General features: G+C 30.4%; 1 protein-coding gene and 1 long non-coding RNA gene across 6 annotated transcripts in view; one reads left to right on the top strand and one right to left on the bottom strand.

The window, feature by feature from the left end:
• The window catches only part of LOC129951737 (mitogen-activated protein kinase-binding protein 1), a 328,044-nt gene that overhangs the window by 243,942 nt on the left and 65,369 nt on the right, over positions 1-18,733 (top strand). The window contains exon 1 of one of the 5 annotated variants that reach the window (XM_056064041.1): positions 3,220-5,010. The exons of 3 other annotated variants lie outside the window; for them this stretch is intronic. In XM_056064041.1, the coding sequence (XP_055920016.1) occupies positions 4,942-5,010 (69 nt within the window). In that variant the 5' untranslated portion in view covers positions 3,220-4,941. Of the gene's footprint in view, positions 1-3,219; positions 5,011-18,733 lie in introns of those variants that run through there. One more of the 5 variants, XM_056064046.1, reaches the window with a different exon arrangement.
• On the bottom strand, positions 2,318-3,332 carry LOC129951738 (uncharacterized). Its single transcript, XR_008782219.1, has 3 exons — positions 3,207-3,332; positions 2,787-3,151; positions 2,318-2,697 (listed from the first exon to the last, which is right to left on the bottom strand). It is a non-coding gene; the product is annotated as an uncharacterized LOC129951738 (long non-coding RNA).

Raw genomic sequence — 18,733 nt, 5'->3', positions numbered from 1 at the left:
TAAAACTTGGTAATAATTTACTTTCGACTCAAATAGCTTTTCAAAAATTAAAAATATATTGTCTTCAAACTTTTTTTATTTCACAGAAAATATTGTTTTCAATATTCAGTACTTTTTTAATAAACATCCAACAGTCCGCTTTTCCATAAAAAAAATAAAATCTACAAAAAATAGTACTCAAATTTGGTAAAAATTGATGTTCAGTTCTTAATATTTTTCAAATTAATTGCATTCATCCAATTTATAAAAATTTAAGAAATGCCACTAAAATTGGTAAAAATTTGTTGTCGCCTAAATATCTTTTTAACAAAACTAGATTTACAAACTAAACTATTCCTTTATATGAAAAATATTGTTGGTAATGATTTATGTAAGTAGTCCTTCCTCAACTTTTCTGCATGGCAAAACAAAACAAAATCTTTAACTCAATAGAAACTTAAAGAAAAATTATCGTACCAAACAAAATTACTTTCTGTAGGTCTTTTCAAAAAAAATGCCTTCACACAATTTTTCTTTCGTCAAAAGTCTTTGGGCGCAATTCAAAAACTAGCCATCATCATGGCGAGCTTGACCTTTCCGGCTACTTGCCCTCAGGCAATCCTCTCGGACCTTTTGCGTAGTGATCGATCTGTCTCGGTCCCGCAACTTCCTCCATCCATAAGATATCTTTCATCGCACGCGATCTCTTTAAAGAGGTGATGCGATCACCCAGTTGCTCAATGAGTGAGTTCAACTCTTCACTTTCGAACCCATTCCAGCCAAGACTTTCTGGAAGAATCATGTGGAATTCCTCGCATTACCAAAACTACTTATGTTGTGTTGAAGGAATTCGGTAGCCAAGCCTATAATTAAAATAAAAGTTATTAAGATATTCTTGGAGTGATTTTCTATCGGTAATACTTTATGATGGGCTCTCGGCCATACTAAGTTACAGATGGTGTGACATTCCTGTAGACATTGTTGGGCATGGGTATCGTCTTCATGCATTGATGATCTTATTCAACCAATACGTGGACCAACCGTCGCACACCTGTTAAATTTGCTTTTCCAAAATGCTATGAGAGCAGGTCACTGGCTGATGGTCCAGGTTTCTACTAAACTCGTCTAGAATTGTGGGGCCGCAGTAAGAATACGTTAAGGGTGGTTAGCAACAACGGAGGTGAAACTTGTTGTGATAAAATTTACCGCAACATATTTTACCAACTTTTGTTATTTTTTTAAGGTTTTTATTTTTTACAAGAAAATTTTCAATTCGATTTTTCTCAAAACTTTACCAAATGTTTAAAACGTTTTTGATTTTCTTCGTTGCACAAAATTGTTTTGGAGATAAAATCATTTATTGTTCGTAAAATCTTCGTGTTGACAAATATTTTGGTTTTAGTTTTTTTGATTAATAAAAAAAACGTTAATTGTAATTTTGTTCAAAAATATGTTTTTTTTTTTAAATAGCTTTAAAATATATAATATAAAATATAATTCAAGTCTCTAGCGTTATTGGTTCGTGAGGTATTTAGGGTTAACCAAAATGTTCGCCCATTTTTTTTAAAATGCTATTGTAAAAATACCACTCACGCAATTTTCTTTATTATTATCTGTGGACGCTATGGACGAGGAAAAACATGTCTCGAACGAAATCTTTTGAAAAATCTTTTGCTTCGACTCTAGCAACCTTGAAACGTCGGAAAATGTCAAAATTTTCAATTCGGAAAATCGGACCGGTTACAATAATATTCTATGGGAAGTTAAAAATAATATAAACAAAATAATTGAGAAAATGTTGAAGTGTTTTTTATACAAATTGATACAAAATTTTGAAAATTAAGTTTTTTTTGTTTAAAATATCATTCCTATGTTTTAGTTTCTAGATGATATCATTTTTGGTTCATCATAGACATTCATAGACATACTTTCTTACATCAAATTGAAACTATTTACAACCATTTACTTCTTTAAAGTTTACTGCTCCTTTACTGTCTATAAAAAAAAACCCACGTACTTAAATACTTAAACTTTATGAATACAAAAATTCTCATAAAATTTTATTTATGACGATATAAAAATGAAATGAAATCAAACAAACAACTGCTTGAAAGTTCAAATGCACTTTGTATCATGAAAGCCCACTTTTCCAATCATATTTCTTTCTTTATTAGCTCTTTCAATTTAAGCCAGGTTATAATTATATTTGCATATCTGCCTTATATTAAAAAATTCATCAATTTTTTATTACCATAATAAACCAACAATGTAAGAATAATAATAAAATCTTTTCGAGTCATTAATACTTAAAAAGAAAAATGTTGGAAAAACAAATAAATATTAAAAACAACAATTTATTTAATACTACTTTCAAATCTCTCTTTCTCTCTCAATCTTTTTAATGCAATAATTAATCGCCACATTAGTCAAACAACAATAAAAACCAAGAAAAACAAATATTTATAAAAACGCACATAATAGTAAACAACTTTTCCTTGAAAATCTTGCCTTTTCCTCATCACATCACCTGCTTGTTTTTCTTCTCTTATTAAAAACTTAAGTTGTTTTAATAACAACAAACAAAATAAAAAAAAAACTTAAATAAAAACCAACAACTGTTAATTTGTAAATTCATTGACAAATTAAAAGACAAAACAATTTAACAAAAGTCGTCGTCGTCGTCGTCTTTGCTCGGTAGGCTGTCGTCGTCGTCAACCTCTGTCAATAAAAAAAATCTAGCTATTAAAAGATATTCCAAAACTACCTTAACTTCAAATTATAATAATAATCACAATAATAATAATTACCATCAGAAACTTGATTTGAAAAACATAGATACAAATGTATCTATATACGACTGCATCAGTATTGTTGTCATCTCCTCCCGCACCTCATGCGTTGTCATTTTCGACTTGTCGTCTTCGTCGTCAGTCGTCATCGTTGTCATGATTTTTAATTCTTTCTTCAAGTTGAGGTCCAACTCTGTATAGTCCGGCGGAGCGGCGGCGGCCGGCGGCGTATAGACATGTCAACACTCTATGGCTCCTACCTAGTATATGAGCTGAGCAGCTCACCTGTGTTGCATGCGATTTTCCAGAACTAACAACATCAACAAAAAAAAACACACCTTTCTACGTGATTTGAAATATTCGAACTGAAGAGAATAATAATACTAAAATACAAAAAAAAATAAAAATTGAATAATAAATAACTTAAAAACTACCTACAAACTTATAACAACAACAGAGAGACAAAAAACCCGGAGAAAAATACCTGCCTCCGTCTTGGAATTGAGATTGAGACTGAGATTGGGCTTGGGCAGCTATACAGCGACAACAGTTCCAGCAACAAGCATAATAACAACTCACCGCTCGCTTACTGTCTTAACTCAAACCTGGTATTCAGTTTGAAAGAAGTCGTGAAATTAATCGTAAGCTTCGCTTTAATAATAAGAATAATACAGGTAGACAAAAATACAAAAAAAAAACAACCTATAATATAATCGTCTCTGATGACCGTGCGTTTGTCCATTCGAATCGAATTGAATTGAATCGCATTGAATCTGTGTGTTTTGATTTGTGTACAATTTACAACACAACATCAAAATATCGGTTGTGTGTTTAGTCGAATATGGAGTCTACGATAATTGGGCCACTACCGTCTGTCGAATCGAATCGAATTGTATTGAATTTACTGCATTAATAGCAGCTCTATATCAAAAAGATACACTAAAAGTATCTCAAAGATACAAAAGTATCTAAATTGCAATTTTAACGAATTTATCGAAATTTTGTTTGTTACACGAAACAAACATATATATTTTATTAAGTGTCAAAAGAAAACTACCTAAATTTAACTTGAGATACAATTTGGTATGTGAAAAAGTGAATCAATCTTCGTGACTCGTCATTTGCCTTAATTTAAAACAAAATAATTAACTTAAAGTCAGAATCGCTTAAAAGATATTCGCGAGAATCTGTGAAACAATTTCCACAAGTTTAACAAGAAAGTTTTGTTGTTGTTGTCACACGTCAAAATCAACATAAAATTATATCTTAATCGAGAAAAAGATACAAATGAAAGTTTTCACTTCTTCTGCTTCATCGTCGTCGTCTTTTTTGTCGTCGTCTCCGTCGTCATCTCCGTCGTCGTCGTAGTTGTTGTCGTTGGCCAAAACAACACCTTGCATACGGTGCATGTGGTGATTGCAACGTGCTGCAGTTACATCTTATGGAATGCTGACAGTGTATGTCGGTGGTATTGTATCTATACCTTAGGTTTCAACAACAACAATAAAATCAACCTTAAGAAGAAAACAAACCTGATTATTATCATCTCAAAGATACATGCATCCCAATAGTAGCGGTGCAGCATTCATTCGAAAGAAAAAAGAAAAGTTATTTATTTAAAAAAAAAGAAAAACAACAAAAAACCTAAAGAAAGAAAAAAAAGTAATTTTCTTCGTGTTTTCTTATTTTTTATGATTTGTTTTTTTTTGTGATTCTTCGGTATTCGCCTTCGCTTTTTTTTCGTTTGTTCGTTGATCTGAAATTATCTGCATGGTGAGATGCAATAAGTTGATGCACTATCTATAGATACATCGTCGTCATCAACATCACCATCATCATCAACAGCAGCAGTAGTAGCAGTTGAAGTAGCAGCTATCTATATACTTTGCCTATGTAAATATGCGGCGAAAAATTCACCCAACCGAAGAAAGTTGTTTCACAAAAGAAAAGCCCTGAAGCATTATAATTGTGTTTGTTGTTGCATTTGAAAGTGAAAAAATTAGTTTGCAGTGTTTTTGCATCCTTTAATTATTTTATTTTATTTTTTTTGTCGATAAAATGAAAATCGTATGTGTTTTGAAGAAAACTCAGTGTAAAAATATTAAAAAATAATTAAATATACAAATCTAAAATAAAACGTCATTTGTTGATTTGGAAATTTTTAATTCCAAAAATGTTTGCACCACGAAATTCATCACCTGTTCCATTGTATAGCAACACTGAGGATATAGCAGCATATCAGGTAATGAAGTACGAATTGTGATGATGATGGACTTAAAAATGTATCTTACGGATATTGATCATTAATTGGGACGTATCATAGCTTTCCTAGAATATTGTGTATGTTTTTTTTAAAGTGTTTTGTTAAATTTTTGAAAGAACTATACAACTGGAATTATTAGAATGTATAGAGAGAGAAAAGTTGAATTAGCAGCTTTGTTTTTTTTTTTCATGTATTGTTTCAAGATGGTGACGATATGCAAATATAAAAATGACATCATGTTTGTTTGGTTTTTAAGTTTTTTTTTGTTCTTCAATTTTGTATTTTATATTTCTATTGGGTGTGAAGTTAATAGAACTATAAGCAGTGTTGCCAATAAATAATTTTCCAGATTTCTTAGTTTTATTCTTGGAAGCATATAAATTCCCATAAGTGATACTTGATAAATAATTAATTTCATAATATTCAATTCGATTCACGTACTTTAATGTTAATTATGTATTTCGTCTATCCTCATTTTGTGTTTCTATTCCTTCCATGATGATTTGAACTGACATTTGTATCTTTTCCCAAGAGGTGTGTATCATAGAAGAAATCAACTAGTGATAGCAAAACTCCTAATCAAAACATTATTCTCAAGGGTTTTCTAGAGTGAATGTGAGAACACTTCGAAATCAGAAGATTTTTGGAATAGGTCAATTTTCTCCTTCATGAATGTCTTAATCTTTTCTATGTTAAATTATACCCAGTTTTCTATTTTTCTTATTAAAATAAGTTTTCTATTTTTCTTATTTAAATCAGGAAAATAGGAAACTACTTTCTTACCTCCCTAGAGGAACAATATTGGTTTTGTATTAAAAAGGTTTGGTGAAAATTTCAATGATTATGAGCACCAAAACATTTATTTCTTCTAAGTCTGTGTGTCTGCATTTATTTATTTTGTTTTAACCTAAACCTTGTGATTGGTAAATTCTAAATTTTGTTTTTGAAAATTAAGACGTTTTTTCATTTAATAACAAAACTAAAACGTTCAATTTTTATAAACAAAACAGAACAGATTTTCACAAATAAAGCACCAAGAAGGAGCCTTTAGTGTGATTCCTGAGAATTGTTTTTAACTTGGCCTAAGATTTATCAATGATGCAAAATATTTTATTTATTTTCGTCTTTCAAGTATCATGACTTTATGGAGACTTAAATTAAAGCAAATAATAATAAAATTTATAACATATGAGTTCAATATAATTAACTTAAAATAATACAGTTTATAAAAAACTTAACATAATAAATTTCACTTAATATTTAACCAACTATTATTAAAATCAATTAAAAAATCAAATACAATAAAGGTAATATTGAAAAAGAACATGTAAAAAAATTCCATCTCTAGGTTACAAACTACGAGAAGGTACGTAAATATTAAACATTGATAGCATAGTACAACAATCGATGTTAGAATTCAAAACATCGAAAGCAAAGAGTATCGAATGAAGCATTCTTCCCTGCACTAAAGGTTTTAAATTAATTAATTTACACTTGATCTCATAAAATGGAATATCTGAATTTGTAAGAACCTTACGTAAGGCGAATTTTGTACATCTTTTCTTTTTTCAATCCTAAGGATACTTGATTGAGTAAAGAGAATGCAACAATACTCCAGCAAAGGTCTGACAAAGGATAAATAAAGGGTTTTTAGAGTGTATGGATCTTCAAAAGACTTAGAACTTCTGGATATAAAACCCAAGATCGAGTTAGCTGTAGAAATATCGTGGTCAATATGAAGCGAAAAACACATCATTTTATAGTCAAAGATAACTTCACGATCTTTTTAACCTTTGTAATGGATGATTATCAATTTTGTAATTGAAACTTAATGGATCTAGTATCTTAAAAAATGTAACAACACTGCATTTTTGAATGTTGAAATTTAAACCATTTGTAGTAAAACCAATTATCAATGCAGTCAATATCAGTTTGAATTTTACTGGCATGAAATGGAGATCTTACACAGCTAAAAATCTTGAGATCATCAGCATAAATAAGAGACACTTTGCATAAGAAATATAATTTGGCAAATCATTTATAAAAAACAAGAAAAAAGAGTGGCCCAAGGTGGCTGCCTTGAGGAACACCTGAAAATGTTATTATTTTATTTGAAAAAACATCACCAATTTAACTTTTAATCCAGTCAAGGAAAGCAGCGTGAAACCCTAGCAGCTCAAGTTTTTTCAAGAGAATATTGTATTGCACACGATCAAATGACCCAAATCTGGGTAAATAGCGTCGACCAAGTCAGCAAAATTTGATTGAAAAAATAAGGCAAAATTATTACAAATATAACTTACGTTCTCTCAAAAGACCCCATTGTAAGATACACTAGATGAAATCCCAATTGATTTCCTTTTAGAATTAAAAAATGACCAAAAAACTTTAGGTTAACGCTTTATTTTCGACTCAAAAGACCAAATATATTGTTTATAATTATTATTATGTTTGACGTTTAAACACCACCGGCTTAAGAGCTAAGGATTTAAAAGGATATACTAAAAAACATTGGACTTGTGTTTTTTTAGTAAATATATGGAAAAAACACGTCAATAATTCCATATGCTTGATCAGCAAAAAGTATTTTAACGTTTTTTTCAGATTTTCTTAAAACAATATTTATAATATTAAACAATGTATTGCTTGTTAAAAACTATTTACTTGTTCCTAAGGTATAGCTTGTATTAAGCTTCCTTAGGCAAATATCTGATCTGATTAGTGAACAAGAATGAGTCAGTTGTCCGTAAAAATATTTAAGTTTCGAATTGTAAAATATACTAGGCAGTAAAGTAGTGCTGAAAGAGAGAAATATTACGGGTGGGTTTGTTGAAAATTATTCTATTTTGTGCTTCGACTGTGGATAGAAATAAAATAACAAACAAAAATTCGATTAATCATCGTTATTGTCAAAGATAAACAATACATTCCGTCAATGTGTCGGCAGTCGTCCTCCTTGTTTTGTTTTGCATACACTTTCAAGACCTATAATTTAATTATTAACTTCCCATAGGAAGTTATTGTAATGGGTTCGATTTGTCAAATGGAAAAGATGTCTGTGCGTGCGTGTGTGCGTACGTTCGTACGTCAGTACGTTAGCGCCTTTTTTTTTCGTCGTCCATAGCTCAAGAACCAGAAGAGATATCGTCTCCAAATAAATGTTGTTATTTTACCATAGCAGTTTTAAAAAAGGTGAAAATGTTGGTTAACCCTTAATATTTTACCAAAAACGCTAGAGACTTAAATTAAATGTTTATAATATAATGAAAAAAACCAATGAACGGTTTTTTATAAATCAAAAAAACCTCAAAAGTTTTCTCTAATTACCGACCGATTGCACTTACGTCCCTTCTTTCCGAGGTCATGGAAACGCTGATTAATTATAAGCTCAAGAAATATTTCGATGATCGAAAGCTTCTGAATGACCGACAATACGGCTTTCGTAGCAATAGATCCACTGATGATCTCGTGGTTCATCTCACCGAAAAGTGGAACAAATCTCAACACCGCTTTATAGAAATTAAGATTATTGCACTTGATATTTCACAAGCATTTGATAGGGTTTGGCATCAGGCTCTCTTATTGAAAATGAGTACTTTCGTTTTTCATGAATCCCTCCTTCATTGGATTAGTAATTACCTTTCGAATCGTTCAATACAAGTTGTATTGGATGGATTTAAGTCTTGAAACCACAAAATAAATGGTGGTGTGCCCCAGGGCTCTGTTCTATCTCCAACACTCTTTCTCATTTTTATTAATGATCTCCTGTCTGCAACTTTTAATCCAATACATTGTTTCATATTCGTTTTCAGATCCACACCCCTCTTCTTTGGATGTGGAACTGCAGCGACAAAATATGATAAGCTCATTAAATTCCGACAGCATTGTACAATGGGGAATAAGAAACCGCGTGGAATTGAATGCGTCGAAAACCAAACGCTATCTTATATCGTTGAAGTGAATTATACCCCCCTTGCTATTATCCATAGATGGCACTTGCATCGAGGAGACTGAACATCTCGATATTCTCGGTATGTGCATCACCAACCACCTTTTCTTTAACGATCACATACGCGATGTCGCCAAAAATGCCGCAAGATGTTTGGGTTTTCTAAGGCGATGCAAGAAGTTTTTCACCCCCTCTGATCTGGCTGTTATCTACAAGACTTATATACGTCTAAAGAGTATAACTGCTATATCTGGGCAAGTGCTCCTGACACCTACTTAAGGCTTAAGTATTGAACGTAGAGCATTTAGATTGATTGGTGATATTACCATCGAACATCGTCGTAAAGTTTCTTGTCTCACCCTCTTTTAACGTTATGTTAATGGTTTATGCTCTAGAGAAATAGCCAGTTGCATTTCTGCCCTTAAACAGTTCAACCGTAATACTCGCGTTTCCAGGAATGTTCATCAATATACCCTCGAGCCCAACTTCGGTCGTACAGTCAAGACCAGAGATTCGTTCTTTAGTCGTACGTCGTACGCCAATGTGGAATGCCTTACCACACTCTATCTTTCCCAGCCATTGTAATAATCAGGAATTCAAAACCAATGTGCACCGACATTTCCTTTCAACCGCTCTCTCCCTTTCCTAGTGCTCACACTGTGTCTTCATAATAAGGGTAGTATTATCCCTTTGAGTGTGCACTTATTCTTAAAAAAAAATACAAAATGATTTTATCTCCAAAACAAAACGTTTTAAAAATCTGGTAAAATTTTGAGGAAAATCGAATTGACAGTTTTTTTACAAAAAAAAAAACAACCTAAACAAAAAAATGAATAAAAGTTAGTAAAAATTGATTTTTGTCTGAAATATCTTTTCAAAACTTTGAGATATTGTCTTTAAACTACATTTATCTTTTAAAAAATATTGTTGTCAACATTCAGTAAATTTTTGAGTAAAACCAAACTGACAGTTTTTTTTTACAAGAAATAAAAACTTAAAAGAAAATTTAACAAAAGTTGGTAAAAATTTACTTCATTGTCTATTGTCTTTGAACTTTTTTTATTTCACAGATAATATTGTTTTCGATATTCTGTAGTTCTTTTTTTATAAAAATACAACAGTCCGTTCCTTCATAAAAAAAAATAAAATCTACAAAAATTAGTACACAAAATTTGGTAAAAATTGATGTTCGGTTTTTGATATTTCGTAAATTAATTTATTTCATCAAATTTGTAAAAATTTAAGAAATGCTACTAAAATTGGTAAAAATTTGTTTTCGACTAAAAGTCTATTTAACAAAACCAGATTTTCAAACTAAACTATTTCTTTACTGACAACTTTTTTAACCAACCACGACAATGAAAAAACTTTTAAGCAAGACAAATCGATAGACGGGGTCGAAAGATATCAGTGTGGGTCGCATTCCAGCCTCTTTTTTATTCATTAAATTGTCCCTTGTTTTGTCAGTAATTTAAAAATATTGAAATAGTTTAATATCCTACGAATTAAAAGCTTTTTAATAGTTCGATACTGCTCAAAAAAAGTAAAGTATTTTGTATAACATTAATACTTCCTCCAACTAAAACATACCTTTCCATACTCTTTCCTTTCATATTTCTGAAATTTTGGTAAACTTTTGACACTTTTGACATAATTTTCAAGAAAAAGTCATTTGATAAATTCCAACTACATATAATTTTGACATAATTATCCTATTCTTAAAATTAAACCTCTTAAATAGATTTGTTTCAAGGCCTTGGGATTAATAAACAAAACTAACATTTTTAATTAGATTAAGCTCGAATTCAAGCCTATAGTTTTGTTTCTTTTTAATTTACAAAGCGTCAAGTGGCAACAATGATTATAGTGAACGCACGATTCAATTACTCTTATAATAAAACATGAACTCTCTCAATCAAAAAATTCGCGTGAAAAAAAAACACCAACAATATCAAACCAGAAATTTGTATGAATGTTAATTTTTTATGTACCCCAGATATTCTAGATTCCAAATTGGGTGTTATAATCAAGTTGATGGTATCCGACAGTTGGATATGTGTAATGTGTATATACATTTCTAAAAAAAGTTGAAGGATTATTTTAATTAGATTTGAATTGGCGCACTGCCTATTGTGGAGCGTGGAGGATACACCCACGTGCGTATTAAATTATTATAAAGCTTTTGTTAGAGACTGACTTAATAAGAAAACATAAAAATGACACCATAATACATCATTTTTTGTATAGAATTAAATTGTATTAGGTAAGTCGAGTCGAATAATAGAAAGAGAGATTTTCGAAAGTTTAAATAAACAATTTTTGTTTACTATTTTTAAAGCAAATAAATATCACTAATAAAAAACAATGGAGGCTCTCAGTTCTTCATTTGATGCTTAAGAGAGATTTAAAATTTGTGATATGACTTTTAATGGGTTCCCTGATAAATTTACATAACCTTAACCATTTGAAGCAACAATAAAAAGATACTTTTTCACACGTTTTTTTCATTTTTAATCAAAATTTGCAATCTTAAACAATTTACACCCTTCTTCGTGATGTGTTTTGTGTAGTTCTTCTCTAAGTCTTTAGTGTATAATTGTATATGCTTCTAATAAACATAAATAAGTAGATTCACCCTGACTAGTTTATTGACTTCTAACATCTCAATTATAAATAACGTATATTTATTTATAAGCTTTAAAGTCGACCTTCACCTTCTAAGCAATCAGCAAACACAAAAACAAAAAAAAAGCAAAACACGAATAAAGTAGATTAAGCATTAAAAATTGAATAATTCGAAACACAGTCTAAGCTTAAGGTCCCCCACTTTTGTTTAATAAACATCAATTTAACAAATATGTAGGTAAAGGGGTGTACATAAGGTTTTATTAATAAGCATGATATGTAGGTAGAGAAAACAAAAAAAACCATAACGAATCCGTAAAGATTGATCACAATACTTAAAATGATATCATGTTTTTGGAGTCGGATGATTTCATAAGTTTCATAAGTAGTTTTATGTTATTTTTTTTAAATATTTGACATTGAATTTATTGAGCATAATAATTTTTGTAATTTTTTTTTTTTACAAAATAAATTCTACGAAGTAATTTTGTTTGGACTGAAATTGCATACATATTGAAAAATCTCCCATTAATAAATGATAAATAGTTTAATACTAAGTATTTCTAGGTATTAATTAATTAAAAGCTATGACCTGATGAATAATTATAAATTGTTACTCGTATTTAATTAAAATAAATAACATATTTAATTTCAAGTGTGTTGTATTGTTTTTATTATTTTTTGCTGCACATTAAAAACTCCAGATACAAGTGAACCCTCATTTTAAAAGGTTTTGTAACTAATTAAAAAAGTATTGATAAATGCTTCAATTATTTTTTATAAAAGCTTCAATAACTTGCGGCTGATGCTCTTTTTTAAAGAGCACACATTTTTTAATCTTTATTAAAATGTTGAACCTATAATTAAAGCTTTGAGATTTTTAACTGCGCACTTGATTTATTGGAATTAAATAAGAATTAAAACAAAGGCTTAATTTTCTGAATTTATGTGTAATTGTTTATTTATTGAAAACAAGTTTTTAAAAAAAATAATTTTCAATTATTTAATTAACTTTGATTCCAAACTCCAGATCTTTTTGTACGGTTAGAAAAAGCACAACGAAATGGTCAAAGTTACAACAAAATTTAATGGACACCTTAAAATAAGCCGTATAAAAACAAGTATGCAAAAATTACGTCAGATTTTTGAGGGATTACTTTTTAAAATTCGAAAAAAAAAAACACTTATATGAGGCTTTTAAGGATATCTCTATATTTTTGTAGCTTTTTTCAATAAAACCCTTGCTGTTTTTTCCTTTCTATTATTCTTTATAGTATTTTAAAAATTTGTATACGTGGTAAGATTTCAAATGTATTACAAAAATCTGAAAAAAAACTAAGCCATTTGCTAAAACGATTTGAAAATAAGTTTTGTTCTTGTCACAAATCTGTTGTCTAAACAAATTTATTATATCAAGTTTTTTTTTGAATATTTTAAACAATAAAAAACAAAAGTTGAAACGGATATTTGGTTTCCGAAAATTAAAGTTTTGTTTCGAAATAGCACACAAAATTAGCTCCAAAACTTATTTTTCAAAACTCTGAAGGATTTAAAATAAAGGTTTGTTTAAAAGTTAATATAAAGTTAAACAAAGACTTATATATAACTAATGAGAATCTCAAAATAATTTAAATTGTATCAAGAAATATTTTAAATTTTAACCCCGTTTTTAATGGTGTTCTGTATTTTTAAAAAGGCATATTTAAAGAACATAATGTGATAGTAAGTTTTAAGGCAAAAATCGAATTTGAAAAACGTAATTTTTTGACCAATATTTTTAACGCAGAATCCGAAGTGAAAATGGGCTTCATCACTAGATATGAATTTCCAATACAAATCTAGATCTCTCAAGGACCGTAAAAGCGAAAACACCATATTTTTTAAGATCGACTGAATTGAGTCTATGTGTGATCTGAACTTTAAAAAATTTAAGACCTACGTTTTTTTATTGTAAAATACGGTGTTATGTAGTTTGCTCAAGACCTTAGATCGCTTGCTTAGATCGACCAGGAATCAAAAAAAATTGGTGTTTCGTCAAGCCCACGAGCAGCAGTAGAAAGGTTATCAGCTGTATGTAAGCAACGCATAAGTTTTCTTTACATTTCTAGTATCCCCTTACAATTGAAAATTTTGCACCCAAAAGTGCTTTTTTTAAACATGTGATTTTTAACAATTCCAGTAATTAACTTTAAAATTTTTAATTCATTGTTAAAGCTTATATTTTTTTTTTATTTTTTTTTATCAATTCCATAGTTTTGGCTTGTCAAATGTCAAAAGATGACAGCTTCAAAAGTGACAGGTGATTAAATAGCGGGCTACTTAAAATGAAACCTCTTATTCGAAAACTCCTTAAAAGAATGATTTGGACTGATCAAGAAAATTTTACCCATTTGAGATTATAATATCGAACAACAAATATTTCGGAGAATGGAATTTTTGCATTTGGATGTTTGCCCCTATGCATGGCTGTGAAAAAATGTTAAATCAAATCTGATCAATTTAAAGGATGTTTTCTTAGACGTGCGATTTTTATGATAAAATAAAACGAATATAGTTTAATGTCATGACCAAGAATTTAGCTTTATTAAACAGATAATGTTTGGGTATTTTGGTTTAAAAATAATTTCCGAGGGGCCCGATTTTTGACCACTTTTTGCCATATGGGGGCCATTTTGAGGCCGTATATCAGCAATAACGCACTTAATATTCTCTTCCAAGGCTTCAATCGAATCAAGGTTATCTGCGTTCATAAAACACAAACCTTATAAAATATAGTACAGCAGTTTTGATTCCCACGATCTTAGAAGCCACGAGATATGAGGTTAGCAAAAGTTTGCTTTATAAAATTGTTGCGTCTAAGGAACCGCACCATTTTGTAATAAATTTGAATATATGAATAATAAAAGGTTCTTCAGAAGTAAATCTTTTCATTACGAAATTAAAAACCAAACTAAACATAAATCAAGTCAAAAGCCAAGCTCCGAAAAAAGTATTGCCAAAATGAAAACCAGTGGCATGATTGCTAGTGCGATGGACTTTCATGCCAGAGGTCTTGAGTTCGATTTCTGCCTTGTCATGAAAAGTGCTTTATCAAAATCAGCCGTTCAGATTTGGCTTAAAACTCTAGGTCCCCCCCCATTCCTGAAAACAGTACTCGCACACAGGAATGGTTAAGAATTGTAAGTCACTAGGCCCTAATTCTCAACGGACTATTGCGCCAAAAATTTTTTTTTATTTATCGATTAAAAACCACACGTTTAAAAAGAACCACCCATTAGTTGTCTTGTTTTGATTGATTTTAAAAGTTTCATCTATATTCGATCTAGCATTTAAGTCCTTAAACACGAAATAAACTAGATCTTTACTTGCAAAAATCTCATACTTCATAATTTCGAACAGTATCTAAACTAAATTGGTGTTTAAAAAAACTTAAGTAAAGTAATAAGCTATCATTTAATCTGTGTTATTAATATAATTGTAAGTTATAAATAAATAATTGGATAACTAAAGTAAATAATTGTTAATTGTAGTTCGTTTACCACTTAAAAAATTACTCTGCGATGTATTTCAACCCCATTAAAATAATCCAAGACTCGATAACAGACAAATACAAATTTTCAAAAGTCGATCTTTGGGCTGATATCGATCTCATTTTAAACGTCTAAGCTGTTAAACAAAATTATTTTTGTACGTTTTCCTCAAATAATGGGTGATTTTTTAAAAGCTATAGGTATGTTTAAAAAAAACACACAAAATTCAGGAAAAATTATGAGATCTTTATTTGAATTGATAGTACGGTCCATTAAATGTAATGTTTGAAGATTATTTCATCCAAATGTTGACTTTGACTGCGCCTCAAATGGTCCATCCGCTAAGTCCAATTTTGGCATACTCTTAACAATATTTGGGCCGGTATCTCACGAATAAATGCTTCAATATTGTCTTCCAATGGGTTAGATGAAACGGATCTGTATAGATATGAGCTTTAACATAGGCGCATACAAAAATAATCTGAATACGTTAAGTCGCACGATCTAGGCGGCCAATTAGTCGGTCAAGAATGTGAAATGGAATGTTCACCGAATTCGACTCTCAATAAGTCCATTGTTGCGAATGCTGTGTTGCATACGACACCGTCTTGTTGAAACCACATTCGGTCTATTATCTCTCACTGACAAGGTTGGTCACATCCCTTAAAGTGTGCACACGCAATACAATATGTCTTTGTCTGTCATTCTAGAGGAGGAACTTATCTAGCCCCTCATGAACCGCAACCCTGACTCGTAAATGCTTACACGGGCCTCTGTCTCTGCTCAGCATTAACCGCAACCCTGACTCGTAAATGCTTACACGGGCCTCTGTCTCTGCTCAGCATTAGTCTGTTGTCTGTCCCTAACATGGGAAATTTGCATATCTGCTCGAAGGCCCACACAGTGTCTAATTAACCACATGCGATGCAAGTCAAGCTCTTGAACTTTGTCCAAAAACAAAATTTGGATATCATCTCACAGCAGCGCTAACCATTCACAGTAACGTTTTGAGCCGCATCACCTTTGAAGAAGTACGGTCCAATGATGCCACCATAATGCCCATTCAACGCACCAAACTGTGGATGCATTGGTAGCTCTTGCAATGCTTCGCTGCTAATCACTCCAAAAGCGACAATTCTGCTTATTGACGTACCCATTCAGCCAAAAATGAGCTTCGTCGCTGAACACAATTGTTCGGTAAAAAAGTGCATTCTGAGCTTTCATAACAGACCCCGCAAGCGTTGTTCGTTTGTTAGACGATTCATGGTTAAATTATTTACCAAACTGAAGATGTTTGACAATGAATCAAAACACGAAACGGGAGTCAGCTGTTTAAACCAGTGTTGCCAAAAAGATAATAGCAACAAAATCACCCTTTATAAATTGGGAGTTAATTAATTTCATTAGCAAGAAAAATTGTTGAACAAACACAGTTGCACACAACTTTTACGCATAAACTTTATATTTTGAAAAACTTTCTAAAAAAATATAATAATACAGATATTTGTGATTGAACTCTCAAAAATTCTGTGTTTCCAACAAATCATAGAAAAAGAAGTTCTTTATTTACATTATGGTCTTGCAAATGGATATCGTTGTCAATTCTTCATAAGAACCTTACATTTTTGAACTTAAATTTAATACAAATTCGTTTATAAAAAATCATGAAACATTAATATTCAAATTCTAGAGAAATATGTACGTTCATGCAAAACTAATCTCGTGAAATAGTTAAAAAGTAAAACTGTGATTTTATTCCTCGTATTCAATTATTTTTCGCTTATTTCTCTGTTGTTGATACAAAAAAAAATGCTACAAAATTGAAAACTATTTCTATATTTTGAATCAAATCAATACTACGAACCATCACGCTTGATATAATCTGATCCAACAGCAGATATCTGTTAGTTTTATCAATTTTTGTTGGTATAGTCAAATAATCCTCCATCACAAATTTGATTTTAATTCATTTAATCTAGTTTCTTATTTAATTGTTTTTGACAGGAAGTTAAAGGTCAAATCATCAAAAGTTTATACTTTATTTATTTATTTTGAAAAGAAACACGTGTGATTCAAAATCCCCAAAAAGAATGAACACAATTTAATTAATTCTATAAAATATCTATACCAAAAAAATACACTGTGGCGTATACGTAATTTTTTTCTCGTGCAATTTAACAAAAATGAAAATTCGTTGAAAAGCTATTATCGATAGATGGCTGTTAAATAAAAACAAAATAAATTGAATAACGTGTAAAATCAATCAATTTTCAAAGTGTCACAACAATATAAACATCCGTGTTGACTGTTTGCTACCAAATAAATAATAAATTAATGTTTTTTTTTTATCTGAATGACATCAATAGCGAAAATTGATTAATGACAGACTAAAGCATGTTTTCCCACTTATAAAATCAATGTTAAAAAGCAATAATTACACGGAAAACTCAAATTCATATTGAAAGAATTCCATTGAATAATCATAGTACAAATATTATGATTAAAATGTTCATACCTTTATTTTTGAAAACTTGTGTTTTCAATGTTTTTTATTTTATTTTTGTGATAAAGAAACGGTCAGCGCACTCTTACAGTTCAATATTTATTTGATGTTAAAATAAGCATCGATACAAAGGTAAATAAAAAAGAAAAAAACTCAGCACAAGTTTGTCAAGTTATCATAATGACATGGCGTTCTAATTCCGTTCCAATAAAACCGGTAAATTTGTCCAATAAATTACTTATGAATAGTTCGAGACGCCAGGGTTTTATTTTTACTTGTGATTTTTCAAAAAAAAATTAACTTAAAATTTATTCACATATTCACACAGTTCGAAATGTCAAAAATTAATAAAATTTATAAAAAAGTAATTCGGCTGCGACTTATGGGACATAAATTCAAATTAGCAACACATAATGTATCATGATATAAGAGCCTCAGGCTTATAACTTGGATCTTGATCTTGACATCATATTTTTATGAATAAAATTCTCAATTTTAAAGAACGCTTTTCTGTTGTGTTTTTTCCCCCCAAACTATTTCGATTCTGACACATTATATTTAAACCAATACTGGTTAGGTTTAGAAGGTGGCACGGCGGGGGTTGGCGGGGAACTCATTGTCAAATGGCGCAGATTGTATATGAAATGAAGATTATTGTAGATAGATTCACGTGGCTGCCAAACAAGAATTCCGCTCTTAACTTTAAATCGATTTACAAACTTGTGTGACTGTAAAATGATGATTTCGAGATTCAAGTTTGGTCACGGAGCAAATTGAAAAGACAATCAAACTTAATTGGGCACAATCAAAAACAAAAAATAACTAGCAGGGCAGACTCAAGTAAAGGAGGGATACAAGTTGAAGGGATAGAAAAGCAAATCAAATAGCACGACACTACGAAGACGTTGAATTCTCATCAAAGTTTAGGTGATGTTTCTCTTGAAACTTAACTATTCCACAAAAATGTTCGATCGTGCATTGGAATTTTAAAATCAAACTCAAAACAAAATAAAAATCATTCATAGAAACGTGCACTGATTTCAAACAAACAAATAAACAAAATTCAAGTAGAAATAATTTCATGTGAGAAATGAG

Source organism: Eupeodes corollae, chromosome 3 (genome assembly GCF_945859685.1).
Source record: "Eupeodes corollae chromosome 3, idEupCoro1.1, whole genome shotgun sequence".
Taxonomy (NCBI): Eukaryota; Metazoa; Arthropoda; class Insecta; order Diptera; family Syrphidae; genus Eupeodes; species Eupeodes corollae.
Note: the sequence above shows the minus strand (reverse complement) of the source record. Positions and strands in the feature narration are given on the sequence as shown.